Source organism: Stenella coeruleoalba (assembly GCF_951394435.1).
Source record: "Stenella coeruleoalba genome assembly, chromosome: 7".
Classification (NCBI taxonomy): Eukaryota; Metazoa; Chordata; class Mammalia; order Artiodactyla; family Delphinidae; genus Stenella; species Stenella coeruleoalba.
The window spans coordinates 87,930,905-87,949,335 of NC_137153.1; the positions used below are offsets into that span (position 1 = coordinate 87,930,905).

Sequence of the window (18,431 nt, forward strand, 5' to 3'; positions counted from 1 at the left end):
TATTGTTGGTGGCAGCTTTTTCCCACGTTCTTTCCAGGGCTCACTGTCCATCTGATAAAGTAGATGACTTGTGTGACCAGTTTCCAGTCTCCTGGGTCCTGGGGCCCTTAGATCTATAGCAAGAGAAAGGCACAGCCTGGGGCCCCATCGTGCTGACTGTTCCTGCTGCCACCCTGTCGCTCCCAGAGGGCCGTGCAGAGGCCATCTGCACTGACCTAGATAAGAGGCTATGCCCTTTCTGAGAGACGTCTAATCCTGTTAGGCAGATGTGAAATCTGGGTGACATGGTGATGCCTTGAACCCTTGTTTTCCAAAGGCTTGTTTTTGTACCACATGGAACCCAAGATGGTTTTAGGTGATACAGGAACAAACATTTTTCTTTAAATAGTTGTATATTTACTTTAATGTGTGTCAGGAAGAAACCCATATCTAGCATGATCAGACCTGTGATTTGATGAATATTATCGTTTAGGCTGAAGGTAAAGTAGGAGGCGCTGTACTATAGAATCTTTTTATGCAGACTGTGCATGTTACAGGTGTGGTAGTCTGACAGTTGCTGACATGGTCCCCCTGCCTTTCACACTTTCTCAGACCTGTCATTTTTCTGATAAAGCATCATCTTAATCCGAATTCCTTTTAGAAAATTTTATTTATTTTGGCTGCACCGGGTCTTAGTTGTGGCACGCGGGATCTTTGTTGCGGCATGCGGACTCCTTAGTTGTGGCATGCATGTGGGATCTAGTTCCCCGACCAGGGATCGAACCCGGGCCCCCTGTGTTGGGAGTGCAGAGTCTTACCCACTGGCCCACCAGGGAAGTTCCCTCCTTTTAGAAAATTAATGCAGGTGTGAGAAGCAGCCCATTCTCTCTCACTGAGCTATGATCACTGTAATGAACCAAGGCAACATCAAGTGTTAACATAGAAATGTAAATATGCGTTTCCCTAAAATATTTGCAAATAACTTTTTCTTTTGGCCTAGAACTTCAAGAATTGAAACTGCTTATTGTTCTAGTGTTCCGAGCCTACCGTAGCATTTCAGACATCTATAACCTGCATTATTAATTTAACAAATGTTGGTTGAGCTCAAGGCATTCTGCCGGACCCTGCAGGGATTGTGAAGAAATAGGGTGCCTTTCTCCTGCTCTCAAGGAGTTCACTAACTAGGGGGCAAAAAACAAGATCTGAATCCATATGAAGTTAGGAAACACAAGACAAGAGCATAGACAAGGAAGTCAGGGGCTGCATGGAGGGTAAGACACAACACAATAGCTCTGCGATTGGGGAACCACGTGGTTCATGGTAGACTGGTAGGCAGGAACCCACCCTGGATGTGGTGGAGCTGGAGCTGGGTTTTGAAGATTAGATAGGATTTGAATAAGTCTCAGAAAGTGAGGATATCATGAACAAATGTACAGGAGTGGCCACCTAGGGCTTTTTTGAGGGACAGAGAAGCATTGGAAGAGAAAGAATATGATAGGAGGAAGATGGGGCCTTGGGTCCCCTTGGCCACTTGGAGGAAGTTTTTTTTTAATAATTTTTAAGAAATAAACTATTTATTTTTTGGCTGCATTGGATCTTCGTGGCTGCGCGCAGCTTTCTCTAGTTGAGGCAAGCGGGGGCTACTCTTTGCTGCGGTGCGCGGGCTTCTCATTGCGGTGGCTTCTCTTGTTGCGGAGCTCGGGCTCTAGGTGCGTGGGCTTCAGTAGTTGTGGCTTGCGACCTCTAGAGCTCAGGCTCAGTAGTTGTGGCACATGGGCTTAGTTGCTGTGCGACATGTGGGATCTTCCTGGACCAGGGCTTGAACCCGTGTCCCCTGCATTGGCAGGCGGATTCTTAACCACTGTGCCACCAGGGAAGCTCTGAGGGACGTTCTTTAACCTCTAGAATACTCAGCTTCCTGGTCCTCAAAATGCAGTTATGGATTCCCACCATGCGGGACAGTCATGAGAAGTAAATAACATGCTATCAGTTATACATATGTTAGTTCCCTTCCTTTTCCAAACTTGTCAGGTGAGAAATTGAGTTGGACATCTGGGCAGAGGTTGGATATTAGAGATGGGAAGCACTGGAGGACATAAGAAGGGAACTGATGAGTTGATACAGTTTTAGAATTGGCAGATTCTTAGAGAAATTCAATGTTTAAGATAAAAGAGATAACCAGAGGTTTGGAGACTTGTACAATTCCAGGCTTAATTAGAGTCAAAGTCAGGAAGAGAATCCAGGTCTCCTGACTTTCAGCTCAGTGGTATTTTCAGATTCCTTAGCTTTGGAACTTCCCGGGTGGTCCAGTGGTAAAGAATCTGCCTTCAATGCAAGGGACACGGGTTCGATTCCTGGTCAGGGAACTAATCCCACATGCCGCGGGGCTACTGAGCTCACGCACCTCAACGAAAGAACCTGCATGCCACAAACTACAGAGCCCACATGCCCTGGAGCCTGCGCGCCACAACTAGAGAGAAACCTGAGTGCCGCAACGAAGATCCTGTGTGCCGCAACTAAGACCAGACACAGCCAAAAAAATAAAATACATAAATATAAATAAATAAATATTGAAAAAAAAGTTCCCTAGCTTTTATCTAGAGAGGTGTTAGAAATGCAAATTCTTGGGCCCTACTCTAGACCTACTGAATTAGAAACTCTGGGGCCCCAGCAATTTGTGTTTTAACCGGCCCTCCAGATGCTTCTAATGCTTTTAGGGAACCAGTGTTCTGGGTTTTACTAAGAAAGAATGGGGGGAAGGATATGAGGAAAAACGGGTTCCTTATTGGAGTTGGATATTACTTACCACCAAGGGAAAGGGGGCAGAAGGGTTAAGCTAGGTGCCAGAGGGAAACTTTTTTTAAAAATTGAGTCATAATTCACATACCATAAAATTCACTCTTTTGAAGTGTACAGTTCAGTGGTTTTTAATGTATTCACAAGGTTATACAACCATCACCACTGTCTAATTCCAGAACATTTATCACCCCCAAAATACACCCCTTACCCATTAGCAGTCAATCCTCATTTCCCCTTTCCCACAGGCCCTGGCAACCACTAATCAATGTTCTGTCCCTATGGATTTGTCCATTCCGCACATTTCGTATAAATGGAATCATACAATGTGTGGCCTTTTGTGTCTGGCTGCTTCTCCTTTGTGTAATGTTTTCAAGGTTTATCCATGCTGTGGCACGTATCAGGACTTCATTCCTTTTTATGGCAGAGATGAACTTCTTATACTTCAAACTTTTGTCTCAGATTTGGTCATACAACTGAGCTTTACACTACCTCAGAAAAAGAGGTTTCTCATGGGCACAAGTGCATAGAACTTTATAGTTTTCAAAGAATTGTCACGATATAATGGAATGTAAACCTTTCACCAACCCTGGAACACAGCTGGGCAGGGATCATGGTAATTGTTCTTACAGATGAGAAAACAAGCCAGAGAGGGAAGTGTTGGTGCTCGACCAGCGTACTACTGTGCCCACTCACTGAAGTGCAAGTAGGAATTTGGTGGGTGACAGGCAGGGCGTACGGACTAGGCAGAGGAAACAGCATCTACAGAGGCATGACCGTGTGAGAAATCAGGGCCTGTTTGGGGAACAGTGGATAATTCAGAGCTGATGGTGTGTGCAGTGTGAGGGAGATGAGACAGACAGGTAGGCAGGGGCCAGATCACAAAAGGCTTTGACTGCTGCTCCAAGGCTGGAAGGGAGGCAGTGGGAGGGAGTGGTTGAGTCTAGCTCCAGAGACAAGCAAGCTAATCTGATTGGGAATTCCAGTTCTGCCACTTTCTTGCTATGTACTTTTGGCCAAATTACTTAACTTCTTCATGCCTCAGTTTCCTTTTTGTAAGCGAGGATTGTAATAAGCATTAAATAAGAAAACACATATAAATTACTTAGCCCAGTGTCTGGCACATAGTAAATGATAGCATGTTAATGTAATTGGGTCTTTAATATTATTGTAATTCTTGAGCTCAGATGTTATCCTAAAGATGAAGGGAAACCACTAAAGGATTTTAAAAATAAAAGTGACATGATTAGAATTACATTATATCATTTTGGCAGCCGTATGGAGGATAGATTGATGGAGGGTAAGTCTAGAAGCATAGAGACTGGCTAGGAGACTATCGTAGTATTTCAGACAGGATCAAAGTTTGGACAATGGCTGTAGCACTAAGAAAAGAGAGTTGGTGAGAGATTAAGGTAATTGGTAGCAAAGGCAATAGAACGTGGTGACTGGCTCACTGTGGGGCATGAAACGGGGAAAGAGTCAAGAATGATTTTTGACTTGGGCAGTTAGAAAAATTAAATGGTGGTCTCCTTCAACAAAATGTTCCACCTTGGAGGAGAGGATTTGAGGAGCGGAGCAAAGAAAGATGGTGAATTCTATTTTAGATATGACTGGCTCAAGTGCTTATGGTACGTCTTGGTAGAGATCCTAAAGAGGCAGGTGATTCTCAAAGCAGCTGAAACTGGGGGAGTAAATGACATCGCCCATGGGGAGTGTTTAGAGCGGTGAACCTCAAACTTTGTTATACGTTGGAATCACCGGGCGGGGTTGTGGGGGGGCGGGTCTTTAAAAACTACCAGCGTCTGGCTTGCACCTTCAGACATTCTGATTTGATTGGTCTAGGGTGTGATCTGGGAGTCTTAAAAGCTCCCCAGGTGATTCTAATGTGCCATGAAGTTTGGGAACTTCTGGTTTAGAAAGAATAGGTGTCACATTTAATTAGATAAGAAGGGAGCTGAGAACAGGAACCTAGAATTAGATGATGGAGGGAAGAGGAGTAGCTGGGTAGGTGTAGTCTGAGAGGCTGGAGGAGAGTGAGGAAACAGATGTCACAGGAGCCAAGGGAGGAAGTTCAAGACATTTTAACAATTATTTATGTTAGTTTAAGAGAAAATGCTAATTTGGTAATTTATTTTCTCTCATTATTCAAAAGGCTGGATGTTTGCCATGCATTTTGTTTTCTCGTTTGTGGTTTTTTCCTTGTGTCATCAGTTGGTTTATATCCTTAGACCTTGGGTATATTGGAGATTAAATGTTATAAGAAGATATATAGAGGGAGAGAGAGAGTTTGTTTATTACTGGTGTGTAGAAGTTCCACCATTGCATTTTGTGTTCCATTCATTCATTTGTCATTTATGCATTTAACAAACACTAAGTTTATTGAATATCTATTTATGTTGGGAACTGGAGATACAAAAATGACTAAGAGAAGAAACCCTGCTTTCAAGTTGTTTATGATCTGGTCCAGGCCAGCACACAGTTTGGATCCATTTCACCTCCTAAATCATAGACTCTCAGGCTTGGAAGGCACATATTGATCTAGTCCCCAGCCAATTTTGACTGTCCCTTATAGGATCCCTGACCTGCTAATATCTTTTGTATTTCTTGCACACCTCAGTGATGAAAAGCTCTCTCTTCACCTGGGTAGCCCGGTGCCATTTTGATAGCTCTGATTATGAAAAGTCTTTTACAAGATGGACAAAATGGTTAAATGTTAAAGCTAACTCCATGGGCGCATGGAGATTCATGATTCCATTCTGTCTGATGTGTGTATGCTTTAAAATTTCCCTTAAGAAAAATTAAAGAGATAAGATGTTTACATTGAATCGAATTTGTCATCTTGAACTTAGATAAATTTTTACTTTAGGTTTCATTCAGAAAAAGTCCAGACTCCTTTTACACATATAGTCCTTTTCAATACTTGTGATTGTCTATAGAGTCTCCTAAGTCTTCACAACTTTACAATTTTGCCCAGGTTATTTACTATCTCTGATATGTTGAAATTGAGGCCCATATGCAATCATGCCACCTGTAGGCACTGGTGGTTTAAGTTCCTTTGCTGTATTTATCTCTCATTTCTCTTTCATGTTGTATCACACTTGCTGGCTACTATAGTGTTGTGATGAACACTGTAATTTTATTTTCCCTTTTAAGTGGAATGCTTTTATATTTCATTCTAAAATAATATTGAACTGCCTGGTATTTCTGTTTTTTTTTAATCAAAACAAGGAACCTAAATTACATAGAACGAATGATTTTGCAGCATCTTATGATATGCTCACCTATTTTGTTATTTTTTCTATTTATAAGCTAAAAAATATTAATAGTTTTCCTTAAATTGAACCTTTCATTCTTAGGATAAATCCAACTTGATTATGGTGTATTATCCTTGCAATGTGTTGTTGCTGGATTTTGCTGGAGGTAATTTTTTAAATTAAAAAACAAGTTTATTAAGAAGAATTTTTATAGTACACAAAAGTTGAGAGAATAGTAAAATGAACTTTAAATACCCATCTCCTAGCTTCAAGAATTATTAACATCTTCTGGCCAGGATCTTGTTTAGGAATTTTGTATTTCATGAGTTAGATTGGCCTCTATGTTACTTTTTAGTGTAAGCTTTGTAAGATTTTAAATTCAGGGCTACCTTTGCATTATTAGAAGAACTTGGTAGCATGCTATCATTTTTCTTTGTTGAAGAATATTGTCTATTAATTTTTTTTTAATAATTTATTTATTTATTTTTGGCTGTGTTGGGTCTTTGTTGCTGTGTGCGGGCTTTCTCTAAGTTGCAGTGAGTGGGGGCTACTGTTTGTTGCGGTGCGCAGGCTTCTCATTGTCGTGGCTTCTCTTGTTGCGGAGCACGAGATCTAGGCATGCAGGCTCAGTAGTTGTGGCGCACAGGCTTAGTTGCTCTGCGGCATGTGGGATCTTCTCGGGCCAGGGCTCGAACCCGTGTCCCTTGCATTGGCAGGCGGATTCTTAACCACTGTGCCAGCAGGGAAGCCTTGTGTATTAATTTTGAGAGAGAGTTTGAAATAATTCTCTGATAAACACAGCAACCTTCAAGTTCTGTGTGGATTTTTTAATAGATTTTTGAAAAATTCACTGTCAGAATTTCTTCTGCAGTTATAGATTTACTCAAAGTTTTAATTTTAGTTCTGGTTCTTTGCTTTGCGGGGGAAAGGTGTTGAACTACCTCTGTTTCCTGGAGCTGATCGGCCTTAGGATAGCTGCAGATAGAAGTAATTTGTGGAAACCATAGAATAAATGAGCCCAAAACACTGACCACCTTGCCAAGCATCTCTTACCAGCACGCAGAGAACAGAAAGGGGGTTGACCCTTTCCTGAGGTAGGGGCTGCATCTTACTCATTGCTCATTCTTGGTCACCTGCACTGAGTGTTTTTTCCTTTTTTTTTTTTGACATCTTTATTGGAGTATAATTGTTTTACAATGGTGTGTTAGTTTCTGCTTTATAACAAAGTGAATCCACTATACATATACATATATCCCCATATCTCCTCCCTCTTGTGTCTCCCTCCCACCCTCCCCATCCCACCCCTCTAGGTGGTCACAAAGCACCAAGCTGATCTCTCTGTGAGTGTTTTTTTCAATTAATGTATGTTTAGTGAATTAGATTTATTTTTAAACAAATGAAATCTTCAGCACATCCAGGAAAGATCAACATCTTGGATTCCCAGAGGCTACAACCAGGGTGTTTCATTGGTGAGAATCCTATTTTCACCTTTCAGTATGCGTCTTAGAATCTTCTCCTTTTAACACCCTACATGGAAAGTATTTCTTCCACTATGTCCCAGGAACTGGTCTAGGAAAATCCCTTCACAGGTATGAATGCACTTACATACCAAAGAGTTGATATGGAAGTCTTGGGAGACACCATTCTATGAAGCTGACCTTGTTACCCAGGAGTCTGCCCCTCAGGAAAATTGAAGGACTTAACAGGAAGACTCTAGAAAGATGCATTCCAAATATATCTTCCAAAACCACCCATATTACTTAGCTTATCTAAATTGTGTACAACATGTATGACACTCTCTCGTGTTTTTTCCCTAATGTTTGTCTTTGCTCATTTCTCAGTTTGTTAATAATAACTTGTATCAGAGTGGTTTACGTTTTTCTCAATCTTTAAGAGCCCACATTAATTTTGTCTTTATTAAGTGAAACTTTATTCTAATTTTCCAGTTTATTTCTGCTTTTATTTTAATTTTGTTCCTTCAGTCATTCAACAAACATTTATTGAGCCTATGTTACAGGTCCTGAGAGAGAATTAAAAGGGATAAGACATGTTCTCTATGCTCAAGTTTCTGACAGTATAATAAGAGGAAAAATAGTGAAAGAAAAAAACCACTAAACTGACAAAAGACCTTCACTAGTAGGTTAAAAAAAATCACAGAATGACTCCCAGGGATATCTTTCAAGAACAGACTCTTGTAAAGTTTTACATTCCCCAGAGAGAGAAATAATGAACGGAGCCTGCATCTGTACCTAAATAATATGCTACAAAGCATATGAACCTAATCTTTTTCAAATTATCATATTCTTTTCCTTTTTTCCTTTTTTTTTTTTTTTTTTTTTTTTTGCGGTATGCGGGCCTCTCACTGTTGTGTCCTCTCCCGTTGCGGAGCACAGGCTCCGGACGCGCAGGCTCAGCGGCCATGGCTCACGGGCCCAGCCGCTCCGCGGCATGTGGGATCTTCCGGGACTGGGGCACGAACCCGTGTCCCCTGCATTGGCAGGCGGACTCTCAACCACTGTGCCACCAGGGAAGCCCGTCTCTTTTACTTTTTTAAAAAAATTTATTTTATTTATTTTTGGCTGCATTGGGTTTTCGTTGCTGCATGCGGGCTTTCTCTAGTTGCGGTGAGCAGGGGCTACTCTTCCTGCTGCACGCAGACTTCTCATTGCGGTGGCTTGTCTTGTTGCGGGGCATGGGCTCTAAGAGGTGCACGGGCTTCAGTAGTTGTGGCGCGTGGGCTCAGTAGTTGTGGCTTGTGGGCTCTAGAGCGCAGGCTCAGTAGTTGTGGCGCACGGGCTTAGTTGCTCTGCGGATCTTCCCGGACCAGGGCTTGAACCCGTGTCCCCTGCATTGGCAGGTGAATCCCCTGCACCACCAGGGAAGCCCTTTTCCCCCTTGTAAAACTGATTTTAAGGCTGATTCTTTAGTCTTTGACATTTAAGAACTTGAGCTGATGTGTAAGGAACCTTCCTTGAGGCATATATCTGAGAGCTGCTTTTTGTGCTCTTTATATTTGAAACATATTTTCCAGCTCAAGAAATTTACCTTTAACGCTTTCTTTGATTACAATTTTGTGCATTCCTTTTCTCTTTTCTCTGCTAGCTCCTATTATTTGTACGTTGAATATCCTCAATCTGATTGTAGCTCTGACAGTTTCACTTAAATTGCTATCTGTTTTTTAATTTCAATTTAGTGTAAATGATTTTTAACTCTTCACTTTCTCTTCTATCTATTGCTGCCTCCTTTGATGTTTTTCATTTCTCATTAGCAGTTAATGGTTTCCTGAAGTTCTTTGTTATCACCTCTTGTATCCCTTTTGAAGGGTTCATATCCTTAATTGTCTATTTACTTTGTAAGATAGCTATCACCCGAATGTATTTGGTCTTCTTCTCCTTTTGCAAAATATTTTGAGTTTGTTTCTTCTTAGTATTTTGTTCCAGACAACCAGAAGTGTGTTCCGTTTGAGCATTCACACTCTTTAAGGGATTTTGCCAAATTGGTGTGTGCCCACAGGAGGGTGATCTAAAGTGATCCTGTCTCATGAAGACCTGGTGAAGGAACTGAGGATGTTTAGTCCAGGGCAGAGGACGCAAGATTGCTATGTTCAGGTCCAGAAAGACTGATGTATAGAAGAGGGAGATGATTTATTCTGGAGGGTGCGCTGGGGGTGGGGCGAGAAGGAGTGCTCGGAGGGCAACATTACTGTGGAGGACTGAAGCTGCGGAGATGGAGGTGTGGAATTTAGCTTTGTGTAAAGCAGCTGGTCTAACAATGAATGACAGAACAATTAGAGGCCGGATGACTTCTTGGCAATGGGATTGTAGAGAAGATTCAAATGTTTGGGAATTATTTGGGCTCTTATTTTCTTCCATTGGCTCAGCAATCCAGAGGCAAATATTAAAACCATTAGCAGGTCATTTTCTTGACTTTAAACTGTCCTGCTCAGGCTTTGCTGAGTCAGGGAGCACTTATAATGGCTTGACTGATGTCATTTGTTTGGTCTTTGGGGATTCCTAGATGAAGGCATGTCCCTACCCACAGTCCAGATATATAATGCAAATTAATTCTTTTAACTAGAGGCATATATGTTTACAGAAATCAATTAGCTAAGCTGTATTTGTGTTTGTAATAATCCCCTGTAAGTAACCACTGCAGTTTGATGACCTTTGAAAGGAATGGAAAATCATTATGGATGAGTCTGAGATCCTTGGCAACACTGCGGTCATTTGGAGATTGAAACAACATAGTGGTCAGAGATTTTGTATCTTCCAGAGATGTGGTGACTTCAGGAGTTCCAGCTACGCCAGGGGATGTGGGTCTTTGAGTTTTGAGACAGAGCACAACAAATATCATCTTGTCTGCTTTTTAGATCTAGTAGACACCTCAAGTCACATGGATGGAAAAACTGCAGAAGTCATCTGGTCCCTGAACTCCACTGTAAGGTCCCTTCTACATCCATGCAGAGTTAGTTATCCAGCCTCTGCCTGACCGCCTTCAGTGACCAGGATCTTGCTAATTCTTGAGAAAACTCATCCTGTTCTTGGATCACTAGGAACACTAGAGAGGTCTAGCCTCAGCCTGAGCTGGAATCTCCCTCTCTGTGGCATTCCCCCATTAATCTTGGCTCTGCACCCCAGAAACATATGGCGTATGTCTCTTCTACCTGGTGGCCTTTTGGCCACTTGTGAACCATGATCATATAGGCCACCTCCAAATCTTTGCTGAATAAACATTCTCTGATTTTTCAGTGAGTCTTTATGTGACTTGGTTTTAAGTCTCCTTAGCATCCCAGACCCCTCCAGGAAGGTGCTGAAAGTGTGATGCTCAGACATAAGGCAAACAAAGTTAACCTCCACATCCTATAATTGCTAGCTGACTCACTCCTGTTAAGGGCCTGACTGAGGCAATTGATACTTGAAAACAATATGCTGTAGGCTTTACTGGACATTTATTTTTGTATCCTTTGTGATTAGTCTCTGTGTTGTCAGGACACTAGAATCTACATTCTTGACCCTCCCTAGTAAGTCTCACAGAAATATGATGTGGTTTTGTGTCCTTGGCAAAAGGACATTAAGTAATCCTTATTATAAAAGAGCTTTTGCAATAACAAAAAGGCAGACATTCTAGTAGAAAGATAAGGAAAAAACAGAAATAAAAAAGTAACAAAAAAGAACCATAAATGGCCATAGTGCATAAAAAATGTCCAGATATACGAGTAATCAAACAACTTCAAATCAAAACTATTGATATAATGAGCTCTGATCTGGAAATATGTCCGTGATATATTCACCAGTTAAAAAATGCAAGATGCAGACCACTGAGTATACCATGATTGTATTTTTGTGGCCTATATATTTTAGCATACGTAATACAGGTCTCTATAGATTTAGGGCAAAGTGAGAGTGAATACCCACCAAATTGTTAACAGTGATAATCTCTGGGAACTGGATTGGATGTTTGAAGAAAGATACTCAATTTATATAATTTTTAATGTGATGGAATTACATGTGACATTTACTTTTGTTTTCTATATTTCTCAAGAAATATATATTTAAACTAATAATTAGATGATACTTTCCATCCCATTAACAAATATTTTAAAAATAATATCCAATATATATGAGAATGAAGATTGTATTTACTTTTGTCTTCTGTATTTTTCAAAATATAAACATTTAAATCATACGTAGGCACTATTTTCCATCCTGTTAGCAAATATTTTTTAAATGATAGTATTCAATATTTGCAAAGGTCTGTCCTGGCAGGAGTGCAAATTGGTACCTTCCTGGAAGCAACTTGACAGTACATATTCCAAATTCTTAAAAATGAACATATGCTTAAATCCAGTAGTTACATTTCTAGGAATTATCCCAAGAAAATACCTGGGAAGCAGCCATTTACTATGAATAAGCATATCCATTGTAAAGCTTTCATAACAGTGAAAAATTAGAAACAGCACAAACATCCAATGATAGACTATTGAATAAATTATGATATGGACAAAGAAAATAATACTATGTAGCAATTTAAAATGATATAAATGTGGGCTTCCCTGGTGGTGCAGTGGTTGAGAGTCCGCCTGCCGATGCAGGGGACACAGGTTCGTGCCCTGGTCCGGGAAGATCCCACATGCCGCAGAGCAGCTGGGCCCGTGAGCCATGACCGCTGAGCCTGTGCTCCGCAACGGGAGAGGCCACAACAGTGAGAGGCCTGCGTACTGCAAAAAAAAAAAAAAAAGTGAGCTGTACAGAACTGAAGACAGTATTCAGGTCTGCTGTCTCCATTGTAGAAAAAAGCTAGACTGATACATCCCTTGATCTAAATGGAATTTATTTTTGGTTGCAGCCTATGTTTTACACCCATTAATTTGTATTTGGCTGCATTTGATGAAAAGTGTACGTCTCTGGGTTTCTAAAGTGATGAGTTTGGGTGTCCTGCTTTCATTTTTATATGAAAATGGTTAGTGCACTCCTAGTATAGATCCCACTATTATTCTGCTGATTACTGATAGATTCTAGTTGCTAATATTTTATTTGGGATATTTACTTTGATATTTATAAGGGAGATTGTATTTTTGCCTTATTGTAGTGTTTTTATCAGAATTGGTATCAATGTTAGACTGACTGATTAAAAAGAATTTGGAACATTTCCTTCTTTATGCTCTAGAAGAGCTAACATAGCATTGGGGAAGATAAACTAAGCTGGCTAGAAGCAGCATGATATCCAGGATTGGATCCTGGAACAGAAAAGGAGCATAAATGGAAAAACTGATGAAATCTGAATAAAATTTATAGCTTAGCTAATATTAGTGTACCCATGTTAATTTCTTAGTTTTGACAAAGTTACAATGATTATGTAAGATGCTAAATTAGGGAAAGCTGAATGAAGGGTATATTGGAACTCACTGTATTATCTTTGCAACGTTTTTACACATCTAAAATTATTCCAAAATTAAAAGTTTCTATTTAAAATAAAACAAAAAAATTGTCAGGGTGAGCTACATCTTATAGATTTGTAAGAATTCACCTTTGAACCTGTCTGCCTGGAATTTTTTGGAGTGTGCGCTTTAACAATTTTCTCTTTTATGGTAATTGTCTTTTTAGATTTTCTATCTCTTCTAGGGTCATCTTATATCATTTATATTTTCCTTGAAAACCATCCGTATTATTAAGGTTTCCAAATGTGTTTGTGTAGTGTTAAGCAACATAATCTCTTATAATTCTTTTTTATTTTCTCTGTATCCATGGTTATTTCACTATGTCATATCTTATTTCATGTGAATATTTATTGGGTTGTGAAATTAATTGGGTGAGTTGAGACCAGTATTTTAAAAAGTAAATAGAAAAATATAAATTGTTTTAGGAAAATTTAATCTCAAGCATATATACTATTTTTCTTGGTAACCTGATAATATCTATCAAAGCACAAATGCTTATAAATTTTGACCTCACAATTCAGTATCTGGAAACTTATCCAAATATATAATTGCATATATGCAGAAATGATATTTGTACAGCATAACTCACTGTGGTATTATTTACAATAGCAAAAGATTGGCAATAACCCAAATGTCTATCAAGGGAAGACTACTTTTTAAATTACAGTATATTCATACAATGTAATACTCAGTAGCTGTCAAAAAGAATGAAGAGGCATTCTTTGTACTAATGTGGAAAGATATCGAGGAAGAAAGCCTGGTGCAGAACAATGTGTATGGTGTACTATCCTTTGTGTTAAGAAGAGGACACATAAAATCTATATTTGTGTTTGCTTGTATAGGCATACAGAAACTCTGGAAAGACAGATATCTCAAGTAGGAGAGCAGTGATTATGTATGGGTGTGGAAACTGAGTGGCTGGGGGAAGGGAAGGATAGAGAGGAGACCGTTCACTGTACAAAAATCTTATTTTTATTATTATGGTAAGAATGCACTTAACGTGAAATCTACCCTCTTAACAAATTTTTAAGTGCACGATACAGTAACTGTGTATCCTTTTTTTTTTTTTTACAATCTGGGGTTTGAATTATACAAATTCAAAATTACCTATTCAAAAATTAGAATTTCCTATTCAAAAATTATATATAAAATATTGAGCAAAAGAAGCAGCACTCCGAAGAGTGGGCACAATGGGATTAGAATGCTTCCATGTCCATGCAGTTCCTGATGCAGGCAAAATGGAGCTGTGCCGTCCAGGGATGCACACATAGTTGAGGTGGCGGGGGGCGGTGTCACACAGAAGGTATGTCTCTGACAGTGGGTCATAGTCAGAGTTTGAGAAGGCTTATCTATTTTATTCCCTAATCCTTACGTTGAACCGTTTAAGATGTAAAACCTATCTGTGTACCACAAGACTACGGACTCCTTAGGGCAGAGGGCTGCTGAAGTTGTTCACTCTGTAGACACTGAACACCTGTGTATGTTAATTTCAGATAGAGAGCCCTAGTTATTTGATCAGCATGTCTTAAAATTGGCAAATAGAGGAAGCATCATAGTGATTTGTCAGAATCCTCTTCCAAATATTTTGGTTAGCTTCTTAAGAAAACTCTTCTTCCTTTTAGGTAAATGGAAATGCTGGAGACCAGTTTATTCCAGACCCGGAAAGCACACAGAATAGAACAAATGGTGGCAAGATGGCTCCGGCGCTCCCGGGACAGCTCGGCCCGGTAAGGCTCCTGGGTTGGCAGAGATTTCTGTCTGTAAGGGTTCGGTGTCCCCGTGGGAGGAAGTTTTGCAGTCTTGGCAGCGTCTGGGGATCACTGTCTCCGGCTTGCTTTGTTCTTAACACCCTGTGATGGAAGAAGTGTAAATGGGTCAGCAATTTTGCTGGAGTGCCTTTCTCTCTGTCCCTTTCCAAATCCTCCCCCTGCATCCTTCAAGGGGCACCCGCAGACACACAGAGATACTCACACCAAACTCATACATGCATTTACAGAGACACGCACATTCACACACAGATGGACTTAAACACACTGACACACTCATACCCAAATACTCTCACACATGTGCCTATACACTCTGGAACACACACTGTTTTGAATCCACACTCACACATGATCACTGTCCCTGTCTCTGGCTGTCTCACACACGCCCCTTGTCTTAGTACTTGATGTCAGGCAATCTGCTGTTTATACTCTTTCCCTGTCTTTGTTTACAGCAGCTGTTCCTTCCTTCCAGTCCCTATTTCATTCTAAACAAAATGAAATGAAATCAAATACAGATTTGATTTGACTGCTACAAGAGAACTTAAAATATGTTCTGTTTCAAAGCGCTCATTTTCAGTCTCAGATTTCCCATCTGGAGCTGACACGGAGATGAAATATCACATGTCAGGTGTTTCTGAGACACATATTCTTCCAGAGGAACTGGAAACAGCTGTTGTGCTGCTGAGCAATAAACCTTGCTCGGGGCTGCACTGCCCTCGGCCAAGTGCTCAGGTCCTCACACACTACGGTGGGATAAGGCTGGGAGAATTAGCCCTATTTTACAGGTGAAACCCTGAGGCTCAGAGAGTGACTAGTTTACGACCATCCCTACCCCCTGCTCTGAAACCTTTGATGGGTCCTCATCTCCTACAGTATGAATTTAAACATTTTTTGGTTAGACATTCAAGGCGCTCCATGGTTGACCCACAATCCATTACAGCTATTTGTCTTACTGTTCTGCTTCATCAACATCATACTCCAGCTGAAATGATCTACTTGCTATTCCCCTACTACAAGCACCCGACTTCCCCTTCCACCCCTTAGACCTGGGTTTCTGTGCCACATCTCTTCCTCCCATCTCCATGTGTCCAGAACCCACTCATAGTTCAAGGTCTAGCTGAAATGCTGGGTCTCCCATGAAGTGTTCCCCAGCCCACAGTCAGAATTAATCTCTCCCAAGGGGCCCCATAGTATTTGGTTTGTAGCATCAGCATTGTGCTTCTTCCGGTGTGTTCAACTTAAATTTGAGCACATCCCTTTTCTTTCTTCTAGACCACAAGCTCTATGGAGGGCAGGGAAAGTACCGGCCACATCTCATAGCCCAGAGATGATTGAGTTCCAGGAGATTGCAAGTAGTCAGGTAGTGCTTGGTGAATGAATGGGAAAACTCCTAGGTACATTGTTTTCTAAAGTGGATTCTGCAAAACCTAGTCCTATGTGATGCTCTCTACTAAAAAAATGTTCCATGGCCAGAGATATATTTAGGAAGTGATGCAGCCTATATCCCACTCCTATCCACCCACTCTTGGTGATTCATAGTGCATTTTAGCACATTAAAGGCTCTGAGAAGTCCTGCAGAAAAAGACCTGTGTAACTTTATGTTGCCTGAATATTTGACCTTGGAACTCTCTAATATCTACCTTTTCTCACAGAATGTAAATAAAAGGCAACATTGGCCTCTAGGAAGCTTTTTTTTTTTCACATCTATTTTGAGATATGTTTCACATACCATAAAATTCACCCACTTAAAATGTACAGATTTATTTAGTGTATATACAAAATTATGCAACAATCACCACAATCTAATTTTAGAACACTTTCAATACCCCAAAAAGAAACCCCATAACTGTTAACAGTCATTCCCCGTTTGCCCCTCCCCCAGCCCTAGGCAACCACTCATCTACTTTCTGTCTCTATAGATTTGCCTATTCTGGACATTTCACATAAATAGAATCATACAATATGTGGTCTTTGTGACTGGCTTCTTCACTTAGCATAATGTTCAGGGTTCACTCATGTTATAGCATGTTTGGCATGTAGCATTATTGCCAAATAATATTCCATTATGGAATATTTTCTATGTCCATCAGTTAATGTACACTTGGGTTGTTTCCACTTGGGACTATTATGAATAATGCTGCTATGAACATTTGTGTAAAAGGTTTTCTTTGAACATATGTTTTCATTTCTCTTGGGTTTGTACTTAGGAGTGGAATAGCTGGGTCATTTAGCAACTTGATGTTTAACCTTTTGAGAAACTGTCAGACTGTTTTCCAAAGTGGCTGTACCATTTTACATTTCCATCAGCAGGGTGTAAGGGTTCCAATGTCTGCACATCTTTGTCAGCACTTGTTATTATCCGTTTTTTTTATTATAGACATACTAGTGGGTGTGAAGTGGTACTGTATCTCATTGTGGTTTTGATCTGTATTTTCCTAATGGCTAATGATGTTGAGCATCTTTCCATGAGTCTAGTAGGAAGTTTGCTTTCCAAGTGCTTGAGAAAGAGCAGAAAAAGAGGGAAAGCTTCCTGGCAGTGTCCATGGAAGACATCATTTCTGTGTTTCTAGGATAAATCACATGTAGCCTTCTTTAAATTGTTTCTCATCTCTAATCCTGCAACCTTGATTCAGACTGGGTTCTTGGTGTCCTCAGGTTACTCAAAAATGATCAAGAACTGAAAAGCATAAATAATTGCAGTTTCCCTGGAGTAGAGTAAATGGTACCGCCTGCCACCCGGTTGCTTAATCAGGAGACCCTTGAGTCAAACTGAATTTTCCTCTCTTCCTCACACTCTGTTTCCACCCCATCAGCAACTCTTGTCAATTCACCTTCAAACATATCTCCGATCTGTCCACCTCTCTGTCCCTGGGGGGCACTGCCGTGGTCACTCACTCTTTCTCTGCTCCACCCTGAAGCCATAGTGGACTCTTCGGAATACAAACTGCTCGTGTCCCACATGCTCGCCCCAGGCTCTACCCGACCCCAAACCATTCAGTGGCCCACCTGCCATTGCGCCACGGCCTGCAAGTGCCTTTATGATCTGTTCCTGATCTAACTCTCCAACTTCATCTTGTTCCTCCTGCTTCCTTGGCACAGTGCTTACCCCTCTCACCACACTTTATAATAACATATCCATTTATTTACTTGTTCTTTGTCTACCCTCCCCCACCTGTTTATTATATGACTCTTCTACTCCAACCCTCCTGCCACATATGAGACCAAAGACCATGACTGTCTTGTTTTACAAAGTATCTTCAGCCCTAGAAGAGTGCATACATAGTATGTAGTAGATGTTCAATGAATTTTTATTGATTAAGGGCTTTCATAGTAAGGGACTATATTATTTATTTAAAATATATTTAAATTTTACATCCTTTCTTCTTCCAAGAGGAATTTTTTTTTTTTTTTTTTTTTTTTTTTGCCGTACGCGGGCCTCTCACTGTTGTGGCCTGCCGCTATTGTGGCCTCTCGCGTTGCGGAGCACAGGCTCCGGACGCGCAGGCTCAGCGGCCATGGCCCACAGGCCCACGGGCCCAGCCGCTCCGCGGCATGTGGGATCTTCCCAGACCGGGGCACGAACCCGTGTCGCCTGCATCAGCAGGCGGACTCTCAATCACTGCGCCACCAGGGAAGCCCCTTCCAAGAGGAATTTTTGATGGTTTACAGTTTTAAAACACATAAAAACTTTTAAATAAA

At 40.8% G+C, this 18,431-nt stretch overlaps 1 protein-coding gene across 13 annotated transcripts in view; it reads left to right on the forward strand.

Annotated features, from left to right (window-relative positions):
• The window catches only part of FRMPD1 (FERM and PDZ domain containing 1), a 151,148-nt gene that overhangs the window by 87,456 nt on the left and 45,261 nt on the right, over positions 1–18,431 (forward strand). For all 13 annotated transcript variants that reach the window (XM_079925716.1, XM_079925717.1, XM_079925719.1 and 10 more), the window contains one exon: positions 14,589–14,693. In XM_079925716.1, the coding sequence (XP_079781842.1) occupies positions 14,593–14,693 (101 nt within the window). In that variant the 5' untranslated portion in view covers positions 14,589–14,592. The remainder of the gene's footprint in view (positions 1–14,588; positions 14,694–18,431) is intronic.